The 10,167-nt window shown below is 36.8% G+C and overlaps 2 protein-coding genes across 4 annotated transcripts; both read left to right on the top strand.

Annotated features, from left to right (window-relative positions):
* Positions 1–95: 95 nt before the first annotated feature.
* Positions 96–890, top strand: LOC112094420 (putative disease resistance RPP13-like protein 1; the record flags this gene model as incomplete). Its single annotated transcript, XM_024175200.1, has 2 exons — positions 96–757; positions 801–890. Coding segments are annotated over 2 exons (752 nt in total), but the record flags the coding sequence as incomplete, so codon positions are not given.
* LOC112094419 (putative disease resistance protein At3g14460) lies at positions 260–8,558 on the top strand. 3 transcript variants are annotated; one of them, XM_024175199.1, is made up of 13 exons: positions 260–1,085; positions 1,185–2,419; positions 3,230–4,069; positions 4,434–4,498; positions 4,676–4,770; positions 5,189–5,714; positions 6,145–6,196; positions 6,310–6,379; positions 6,510–6,577; positions 6,799–6,902; positions 7,008–7,094; positions 7,245–8,039; positions 8,288–8,558. In XM_024175199.1, exons 1-3 carry the CDS (start codon positions 922–924, stop codon positions 4,015–4,017), a joined length of 2,187 nt encoding a protein of 728 aa, XP_024030967.1. In that variant the 5' UTR covers positions 260–921; the 3' UTR covers positions 4,018–4,069; positions 4,434–4,498; positions 4,676–4,770; positions 5,189–5,714; positions 6,145–6,196; positions 6,310–6,379; positions 6,510–6,577; positions 6,799–6,902; positions 7,008–7,094; positions 7,245–8,039; positions 8,288–8,558. The 3 variants fall into 3 exon arrangements, with proteins under 3 accessions (XP_024030967.1, XP_024030965.1, XP_024030966.1); XM_024175197.1 differs by having other exon boundaries at positions 260–3,217; positions 4,028–4,069; XM_024175198.1 differs by lacking the exons at positions 4,434–4,498; positions 4,676–4,770; positions 5,189–5,714; ... (5 more) ...; positions 7,245–8,039; positions 8,288–8,558 and having other exon boundaries at positions 260–2,419; positions 3,230–4,080.
* The last annotated feature ends 1,609 nt before the right edge of the window (positions 8,559–10,167 follow it).

The raw sequence follows: 10,167 nt of genomic DNA, 5'->3' as shown, positions 1-10,167 counted from the left end.
TTCTCACACTTCATTTGACCAAGCAATAGAGAAGATCCTTGATAAACTAGATTTTATTGTCAAGCAAAAAGATATCCTTGGTTTTGTCACTAAAGGGCTTTCTCAAAGATCACCCGCTCCTTTGGCTGATGAATCTCGTGTCTATGGAAGGAATGATGATAAGGAGAAAATCATGAAGCTATTGCTTCCCGATAGTGGTAGTAGTAGCGAGAACAAGATATCTGTGATTCCCGTTGTGGGCATGGGTGGCATCGGCAAGACCACCCTTGCTCAGCTAGTATATGAAGATATAAGTGTGAAGAGTCAATTTGATATCAGGTCGTGGGTTACTGTTTCTGATGAATCTGAGATTTCTGTAATAGCGAAACAAATTCTTCAAGAGATTACCTCGCAAAAATGTGAAACTGAGGGCCTCTATCAACTTCAATGCAAGTTAAAGGAGTCATTGAGCGGCAAGAGGTTTCTCTTTGTTCTGGATGATGTATGGACCGAGAACTATGAGCATTGGGAGGCCTTACTGAGTTCTTTCCAGTCCGGAGCCAATGGAAGCGGGATCATTGTGACGACACGTAGTGATATCGTCGCAAAGAAGATGGGAAATGTGCCTACACATCACCTTGGGGAGGTATCTGATGATGATTGTTGGAAGTTGTTTGAGGAGCATGTGTTTATTAATGGTGCAAGGTCAGAGGCGCATCAAGAACTACATGCAATTGGCAGAGATATTGTCAAAAAGTGCAAAGGTGTTCCTTTAGCGGTTAAGTCTCTTGCTGGTCTCTTGCGCTCGGTGGTGGATCCAGAGGAATGGAGAGAGATACTCAATAGAGACATATGGGAGTTGCAGTTGCAAGAAAATCAGAGTAACAACATTTTGCCTTCTCTGTGGTTGAGCTATCATTATCTACCTTCACATCTAAAGAAATGCTTTGCTTACTGCTCGATATTCGCAAGGATTATAAAATGAATGAATATAAAAAGGAAGGAATAATACGGCTATGGATGGCAGAAGGTCTTTTGCAATCTGGAAAGAGAGGGAAAAGAATTGAGGATGTAGGGAATGAGTACTTTCAAGATCTGATATCAAGGTCGTTGTTCCAACCATTGAGTAAGGATAAACCGACCATCTTAATGCATGACCTCTCACATGATTTAGCAATATTTGTATCGGGTGAATTTTCTTGTAGGTTGGATGACGGTGACAAAGCTAAATTTTCTGGCAAGACTCGCCATGTTTCATACTCCAAAATGAAGGACTTGGAGAGTTTTGAAGGTTTACCTTTGGCTAAGAGTCTCAGCACTTTCATACAATCAGGATCACTCGATGGGACATTCTCAATTAGCATGCCACAATTGGAACGATTGCTATCTATCGGAGGATGCTTAAGAGCTCTTTGTCTATCAAATCTAGACATCATAATACTGCCAGACTCAATTGGCAATTTAAAGCATTTGCGGTATTTTGATTTATCATGGAATGATAATATCAAAGAGATACCCAATACGCTTTGTAGATTGTATAATATGCAGACTTTGCGATTATCGAAGTGCGGACAACTAACTCGGTTGCCAAAGGACATGGGAAACCTAGTCAATTTGCGCCATCTTGAAATTGAAGACGTACCACTGGAGAAGATGCCGCCTATGATGCGCAATATGAAAGACTTGCAAACACTATGCCAGTTTGTTTTGTGCAAAAGGCGTGGCTCTAGCATTAAAGAGTTAGGAGGGTTGCCTTACTTGTCCGGAGAACTTGAAATCCGTAAGCTTGAAAATGTTGAGGTCGTTGAGGATGTTTTGGAGGCTAACTTAAAGGATAAAAGGTATCTTAACAAGCTAGTCTACCTTTGGAGCTCTGATGATGCCGCTAATGAGTCAACAAGACATGGAGAAGTTCTCGATGCACTCCAACCTCACACAAATGTGAAGGAGCTTCGTATAGAGGGTTATGGAGGCGAAACATTCTCTAATTGGGTTGGTCATCGTTCATATACTAACATGGTTACTGTGCGTCTAAGCAATTGCCACCACTGTTGTTTGTTGCCACCATTTGGTCAGCTACCTTCTCTCCAAATTCTTAAAATTTATAACTGCCGCGGTGTGGAAAGAATAGGTGCTGAATTTTACGGTGATGGTTCTTCCAATACTAAACCATTTAGATCTTTAAAATTTTTAAAATTTGAAGACATGCCAGCGTGGCAAGAGTGGTCAATTCCTGAAGGCCGAGAAGATGGCGGATGCTTCCCTAGTCTTAAGCACCTTCGTATTATCAAATGTCCCAAGCTAAGTGGAAGTAGCTTACCAGACTATTTACCTTCTATTGAGCAAGTGGAAGTAGAAGATTGTCCCGAATTCTTGTTATGTAACTTTCCATCAAACTTGAAAGCACTTGCCATTAATTCTTATGAAGATGTGATGAAATTTCCAAGCTTACAGATTTCAGGGCGCTATGAAAATGTGATGAAATTTCCAGAGACATTGCTTCCGACCACTCTGACTTCTCTTTATATTGAGAACCTTGAGAATCTTCAAGTTCTGAATGGGGAGGGCTTTGAACACCTCACTTCTCTTGAAGAGTTGATGATCGAAGATTGCGAAGAGCTCCAGTGCTTTCCGGGAGAGATGCTGCCCAAATCACTCACTACTCTCTGTTTATATGAGCTTAATAAGCTTGAAGACCTTGGCAAGGGCCTACAACATCTCACCTCCCTTAAAGAGTTGAGAATTTCTTATTGCAAAAATCTCCGGTGCTTGTCAGGAACTGGGTTGCCCGCTTCTCTGACTTCTCTCTGTATCGCATACCTTCCAAGCCTTGAAGACATAGGTGATGACTTCCTTCGACACCTCATCTCCCTTGAAAAGCTGGAAATTAAGAAGTGCAATAATCTCCAGTACAACGCAGTAGAAGAGAATGGGAAGGGAGTACTTGAGCAGCTCATCTCTCTTAAAAAGCTGGTCCTTTCGAATTGTGAAAAGCTCCGGAGCTTGCTCGAAGGGCAATTGCCCACATCTCTCACTTCTCTCGAGATCCATGTTTTTCCAAGGCTTAGAGACCTGAATCGCATGGGCTTTCAACACCTCTGCTCCCTTGAAGAGTTGACGATTTTCAATTGCGAAAATCTGGAGTGCTTGCCTGACCAGGGGCTGCCGTCCACAGTTTATATCGACGGACGTCGTTTGTTAGAAAGGAACGGGCAAAGATTGGCATAAGATTTCCCACATATCATTGGATTTCCAAGCTTAGAGATTTCAGGGCGCTATGAAAATGTGATGAAATTTCCAGAGACATTGCTTCCGACCACTCTGACTTCTCTTTATATTGAGAACCTTGAGAATCTTCAAGTTCTGAATGGGGAGGGCTTTGAACACCTCACTTCTCTTGAAGAGTTGATGATCGAAGATTGCGAAGAGCTCCAGTGCTTTCCGGGAGAGATGCTGCCCAAATCACTCACTACTCTCTGTTTATATGAGCTTAATAAGCTTGAAGACCTTGGCAAGGGCCTACAACATCTCACCTCCCTTAAAGAGTTGAGAATTTCTTATTGCAAAAATCTCCGGTGCTTGTCAGGAACTGGGTTGCCCGCTTCTCTGACTTCTCTCTGTATCGCATACCTTCCAAGCCTTGAAGACATAGGTGATGACTTCCTTCGACACCTCATCTCCCTTGAAAAGCTGGAAATTAAGAAGTGCAATAATCTCCAGTACAACGCAGTGGAAGAGAATGGGAAGGGAGTACTTGAGCAGCTCATCTCTCTTAAAAAGCTGGTCCTTTCGAATTGTGAAAAGCTCCAGAGCTTGCTCGAAGGGCAATTGCCCACATCTCTCACTTCTCTCGAGATCCATGGTTTTCCAAGGCTTAGAGACCTGAATCGCATGGGCTTTCAACACCTCTGCTCCCTTGAAAAGTTGACGATTTGGAATTGCGAAAATCTGGAGTGCTTGCCTGACCAGGGGCTGCCGTCCACAGTTTATATCTACGGATGTCGTTTGTTAGAAAGGAACGGGCAAAGATTGGCATAAGATTTCCCACATATCATTGGCGTCAGCGTCGCTTAGGTTTTCTATTTTTCAGGTACTTTTCATTTCCCACTTTATTTTCAATTATTATTGCTTTCCATTTTAAGTCAACTCTTATTATTTAATTCCTTTATTTTGAATAATATTTTATTACTTTCCATCAGTGATTGGTCCTTTCTTTTGGGAATACGAGGCTCTTCCTCTGTTTTGGTTCCCTTTGTCTTTTTTGCTTCGTTTGTCATTTTCTTAATAAGATTCTTTTATTTCTCTTCCAAAAAAATAGTTGTAAAAAAATAGTTCTATTTAATTCCTTATTCTTCTTTTATCCTTTTTCTTATATATATGGAATTATAAGTTGTTACTCCAGGTTTCACTTTATAATCCTTTTTCTATTTTGTTTGCACTGAGGGGGGTGCTAGGGATTGTGAGCTGATGGTATTAGGATGGTGATTGCTGTGTATCCACTTGTTATCCACAACTTCAGGTACTTTTCAATCTTCTTAAACGAGCTGCCTTCGTTCTGTTTTTCGGGAATAATTTATGTAGGTGCTTTCTTCAATTCATACTCTGCTTCTTTTATGCCAATGTTTTAATAAGAAATTGAATAATAATTTTCAACTTCTATAAATTGAAGTTCATTGCACTTTTCTTACTGGTCTAGTTAAATTGAAGTCCTTACTCCCACAACTACATTCAAGCTTGGAACAACTTACAGCCACAATGGAAAACTTGTTTTTGCCATGCCTCAATATTTGAGTAAGGTTTTTTTTTTTTTTTTTTTTTTTAACAATATTTTTTTTTTTTTTTTTTTTTTTTTTTTTTTTTTTTCCCTCAACAATATTTGAGTAAGCTTGTTTGTTATTGTGCCTCTTCAGAAAGCATAAAATATATATAGTGAATAAACCCACAAGTTTCATCTTGTTCTATTTTCCAGACTAAACAGCTGTGATTTCTATCTAATATCATACTTTCCTATTTGAATGTTGTTTTTTCCCCTTTTATGTGAACTCAATTTTTTTTTTTTTTTTAAAAAAAAATTTTTGTTGCAAGAAATGTCCAGTTTATAATTTCAAATGAAATAACGGATTTTGAAACAGTTAACTTATGATGTGCTAATGGTCTGCTATAAAGTTCATTGCTTTTTGTTTACTGATGTAATTATGTTTTCATGTAGGTTTGGTTCCTACCTCTCACAACTATGGTTATGTTTGGAATTGCTTATGTCAACAATGGGAAGCTTGTTCTTTCATGTGAACTGCAATATAAAATCAATCAAAGCCATTAAGTTTACTGATATTCCTGCGGGGATTTGGTCAATCTTTTGGAAGAATTTGTATGGTTCTTATTCTTTTAAGGAGCATAATTGAGAAAGTGTTGCTCCTCGCCCTGGACTTTGTTCTGTAGCTGAGTCATCTTCAATTCTTCCAAGTGCTTGTTTGAGGTCTTTCAGTCGTTGGCTCACCCTTGTCGCTTTTGGCTTCCGCTCATGTTTGGATCCAATCTCATGGCAACCACTATGAAGAAGGATCTTGCCTTGACTGTTCTGGAAGAGATCTTCTGCTTCGAAGGAGAGGTTGCCTGCTGTGGAGTTGACTGAGAAGATTTTGCTGGAGGAGTCGACTTTGTCTCCACGTTCCCGGAGTGATCAGTGCAAGGCCATACAGAAGCTTAACCTATTTGAATAATTCGATGGAATTCAGGTTTGCATATATAAATCTTACTTGCTGTTTACATCACATTAATTTTCTGCAGCTTATTGGCTATGTTAATTCTGCATTAGCTAGTAACCATGTTTTTGTTTAGGAACCAACTTTGGATATGTATATCCTGCGTAGTTTTAAAAATTTAGAAATGTGGTTTTAGAGTTCTTATAGAGGCCTTTGGTGGTAGATCTGCAGAAAGACACTCTCTGCAAAAATAATAGGTAATCTGCAAAAATATTTAGAATTGTGGTTTTAGAGTTCCTACAAAAGCTCTTTCGTCATTCGTTTGGTCTGCTTGTTTTTTCAAATTTTTGTTGTAATTTGTGTTGTATCTAAGTTTTGATGGTAATAGAATTTGATCTATTCCTTTTTGTTTCTTTATGTTACATCTAACCCTATCATGCGGGTTATTTCCTTATGCATACAGCAACCGACATGGGCGTGCTATATGGAGGAAATGCGAATTCTTTCTATTCAAAGTAAGGTGATGTAACCTTCAATTGAAGAGTTTTATATTGAGATATTTTTATTTTTTATTTATTTGTTTTTTGCTGATTTATGTCTGAGCAACTACTTTTGGTCTTCGGTATAGTTCTAATCCATTGAGAAGAAATATCGCCACGAAATGGGCAAGAGGATTCTCCTAGCCACCAATCATTGAGGTATATTAATAATAATTAGAAGATAAAATTTGATAATTAGTTGCCCATGTTTATCTGGGAGTTTATTTATTTACTGGAGGAGAGACTTGTATGCTGAACATTTCCATTGTGGAACTGTATTTTTTACAAGAGATTTATTGTGTTCGAGAACTATTGATTCATTCCAGATTGCACCGCCTTGGCCGATACTCTGAGAAGGTTTGTCTACAGCCTATAGATTTTATCTTCTTCAATTGGTTTGATATTCATAATCTACAATAGGTCTACATTCATACATGCGCACATAAAGCTTTATTTATTTCTACATCATTTTAAATCTTTTTTTTTTTTTTTTTTTTTCATTTTGTTTTAGTAAGTCTTCAATGTAATTGTCATGTCTGCTGTTGTTATATTTTATTATTATTATTTTTTTGCTGCAGAGCCTTGCCAACTGTTATAACGACTGATTGAAATGCAAAGAGATGAAAGGCAATACTCAAGCTCTGCAATAAAAGCCAAGGAACTAGTGAAGCTTCATGCCAATGTAATATATAGAGATGAAAATGTTTTCAGGAATTCATTATTCTTCCTCTTTTTATGTTTTCTCTTCTCTGGTACTAATATCGAGTTCTTAATTTCATAATGGCAGACTCTAAGATTCGAACATGGAAAATTGGCTTACTACAGTTGTATGTGCTAGATGTTCGGTTTCATTCTCACGAATGAAAACATACGAGTAAGTTCATAATCAACTTTTCCTGAATTTTACCTGCCCGATTATCCCCATTGAATTTTATGTGTATGTACCAATGACATTGAGAGAGAACGTCGTTTTTTTTATTTATTTTTTTTACATTGCCTAATTTCCGCATATATATTTGTTTAGATGAACCATGTGACGTGAGCTCCAAGGTGCCAACCAACAATGGTGTTGATTTAGCACAACTCCGTTGTCTTGGCAATATCAGAGTATTTCATTCCAAGATTGATGGTTCTCTGTTCAAAAATGTCATTGGTGCTTTGAATAATTGTGTTGATTTAAATGAGATCCCTCAAAAATCTTACGCAGCTGAGGAGGTTGGCCATTCAATAATTAGGAGCAGAACATGGATATGCTTTATGCTTATTAATAGAGAGAAAAAGACGAAATCCTTGATGTGCAGAATATTTCATCACCTCCTCAATACCTTCAAAGGTTGTTTATGTATGGACGTTTGGAGAGGCTACCGCATTGGCTACAGTTGAAGTGGAGTAAGTTACAGCTTGATCCGCTCGAATCTCTTCGAGCTTTTCCCAATCTACAACAACTCGTATTCGACGACGCTTATGATGGCGAGGAGTTGTGTGTCAAAGCTGGAGGTTTCCAAATGCTCAAGGAGTTAGTACTATGCAGATTGGGCAAATTGAGACATGTGACGGTGCAAGAAGGAGCTATACCACATCTTCAAGTATTAAGGTTGCAGGACTGCAAATTATTGGAGGAAAGTTCCATTGGGGGTTGAATTTCTAGCTCACCTCAAACAACTTAGTTTTGTTGATATGGGTCATCAGCTAGTCACAAAGCTACATTCAATCACTCCAAATTCGGACCTTTCAAGGGTAAAGAACGTGCCAGGGGTTTTTATAGGTTCGCGAGATGCTGAGGGGTTGTATACATGGAAGCAATTTGACAAGAAAGAAGGTAAGAATACATTCTCTCTTATTTTTTTTTTTTTTAAATTTTCTACAGGATATTCATATTAAGCTCATCATTGTTTTTGATGTATAGTTTTTATTAGAGTTTGAGGAGATAAGTACGTAAAGGAGAAGAATAATTTTTACGTTTCAAAGATTAACCTATTTAAGTGGAGTGATATGTTTATATAGCTGTGATTATATTTGTATTTAGTCTTTTCATTTTAACCAGTTAATCAAATTACTGATTGGCAGGGTTCTGAGGGGATCGAGACTGAGAAGTTAAAAGTGCAATATTGCTGTGGACAAACAAGATTCTACTCTGAGTGCGCACGTGCGTGTGTTTTTTATTTTTTTATTTTTTTATTCGAGGCTTGTTTTTGAAAGGATTCTGATTCATAACCAATGTATGAGCCTACTGCTCAAGCTTCTTTGTGTGTTTGTTGTACTGCTTCATTTGAAGCTGTTTGTTTAGAAAATGCCCAAGTGCCGGATTCGCACGATTTTTATTTCTCTAATTACTTTATCAAACTGAAAAGAAAAAGATACATATATAGCTATATTATATTATATATATTCTAGTCAGAGCCACGTGTTTGGCACGTGTAAATTTAGTGTGTTCATGAGTGTTTTGATACATACATGTTAAATTTTAAAGGTTTTTATTTTTATTTTTATAATTTGGTATTCTCTTTAACTCTAGCAGAAATATTTAATCAAGTAACCGAAAAATAAAGTTTTAAGAAGAAAATGAAATATAAATAATTATTTGCTATTTCCACTTAAAATTAATATTAAATAAGATTTTCTAAAGTTATATTTATAATTTCTAATAACTTTTGCGAAAATATAATCAATAAAAAATTATATATGCCTCAATATGTTAATTATTGTCGTTGTAACACAAATCTTTGGGAGCTAGAAAAGCTTCCGATAAAAATTATAATGAAAAGAAATGTAGTGGGATTGGAGAAAAGTAAACAAATAACATTTAAAACTTATAAAAACAAAAGGAAATAGTATAACTTAGATGTAAAAATGAACATGCATTAACTCGAAAAAGATCATTTTAGAAAAATAAAATATATGTATATATATATATATATATAATATAAATGAGAGTTCCCTTTGTGCACTATTCTAAATTTAACTTGAAATTTTTTTTTTTCAATTATTTTTGTGAAAGGACTTAATAGTTCAGTGTTTCAGAATCTTGTGTCCAAGCTGGGAATGGTGAACACCTATTCACCAGCTTGAGGGGGAGTGTGGAAAACGCAATCTATTGATTTTGTAAATAGGATATATTAGGAAAGTTTGAAATTTATATTTTGTATACCTAGGATTAAGGTAATCAGTTAGTTTCCTGATATCCCATGAATAATGGGATAAGGTGTAATTTAGGAGATTCTACTTTTGTGTATAAAACCCTAAGAGGACCGGCTGTATAGAATTAATTCAGAGAATAAGAAATATTTTTCTTCTCCTATTTTTCCATAGTATCTGTTGGGATTACGTGGCTGCTAATTCAACTGGTGAAGTGGCACCTTGGACTTGGTCTAAGTTGGTCTACAAAGGAGGCTACAGAGGAGGCTCGGTGTACAGATCTACAGGAGATCAAGATTAGAGATAAAGGCGGTTTAGGAATATAGCTACAGAATAAGCTAGTACGTATTCCAAAAAGGTCATTATCTGAGAGTTTATCTTCTTGAAGCGAGGTTTTCTGTATAGAAACCATAGAGAGAGTGAGAGATTTCTTGAAAGTGTAAATACTTGAGAAATTTATCTCCGTGAATAAAATTCCAGTTGAGGTTTTTCCAGAATTCATCTTCTTCATTCTTATGTACAAATTGATTCTTTTGTTCTTCTTGTTCTTGAGTTCTGAGATTCAGTTCTTGGTCAGATTTCTCACAATTTGGTGTCAGAGCTTGTGGTGGAGATTCAGAATGGGACTATCAAAGTTTGAGATTGAGAAGTTCATAGGCAAAAACGATTTTGCCCTGTGGAGATTGAAGATTAGGGCATTACTCGTTCAACAAGGACTGGAGGAAGCTCTGAGTATATATATATATATATATATATATACCTATGGATATATATTTATACTATCATTAAAAATATTTCAATTTATATTGGTG

Source organism: Morus notabilis, unplaced genomic scaffold (assembly GCF_000414095.1).
Source record: "Morus notabilis unplaced genomic scaffold, ASM41409v2 Scaffold1560, whole genome shotgun sequence".
NCBI classification, from domain to species: domain Eukaryota; kingdom Viridiplantae; phylum Streptophyta; class Magnoliopsida; order Rosales; family Moraceae; genus Morus; species Morus notabilis.
The sequence above is the reverse complement of the archived record's forward strand: the minus strand, read 5'-3'. Positions and strand labels throughout refer to the sequence as shown.

Coding starts and splice junctions, on each gene's coding strand:
- LOC112094419 (XM_024175197.1), top strand. CDS start 922: ATGCTTTGCTTACTGCTCGATATTCGCAAGGATTATAAAATGAATGAA.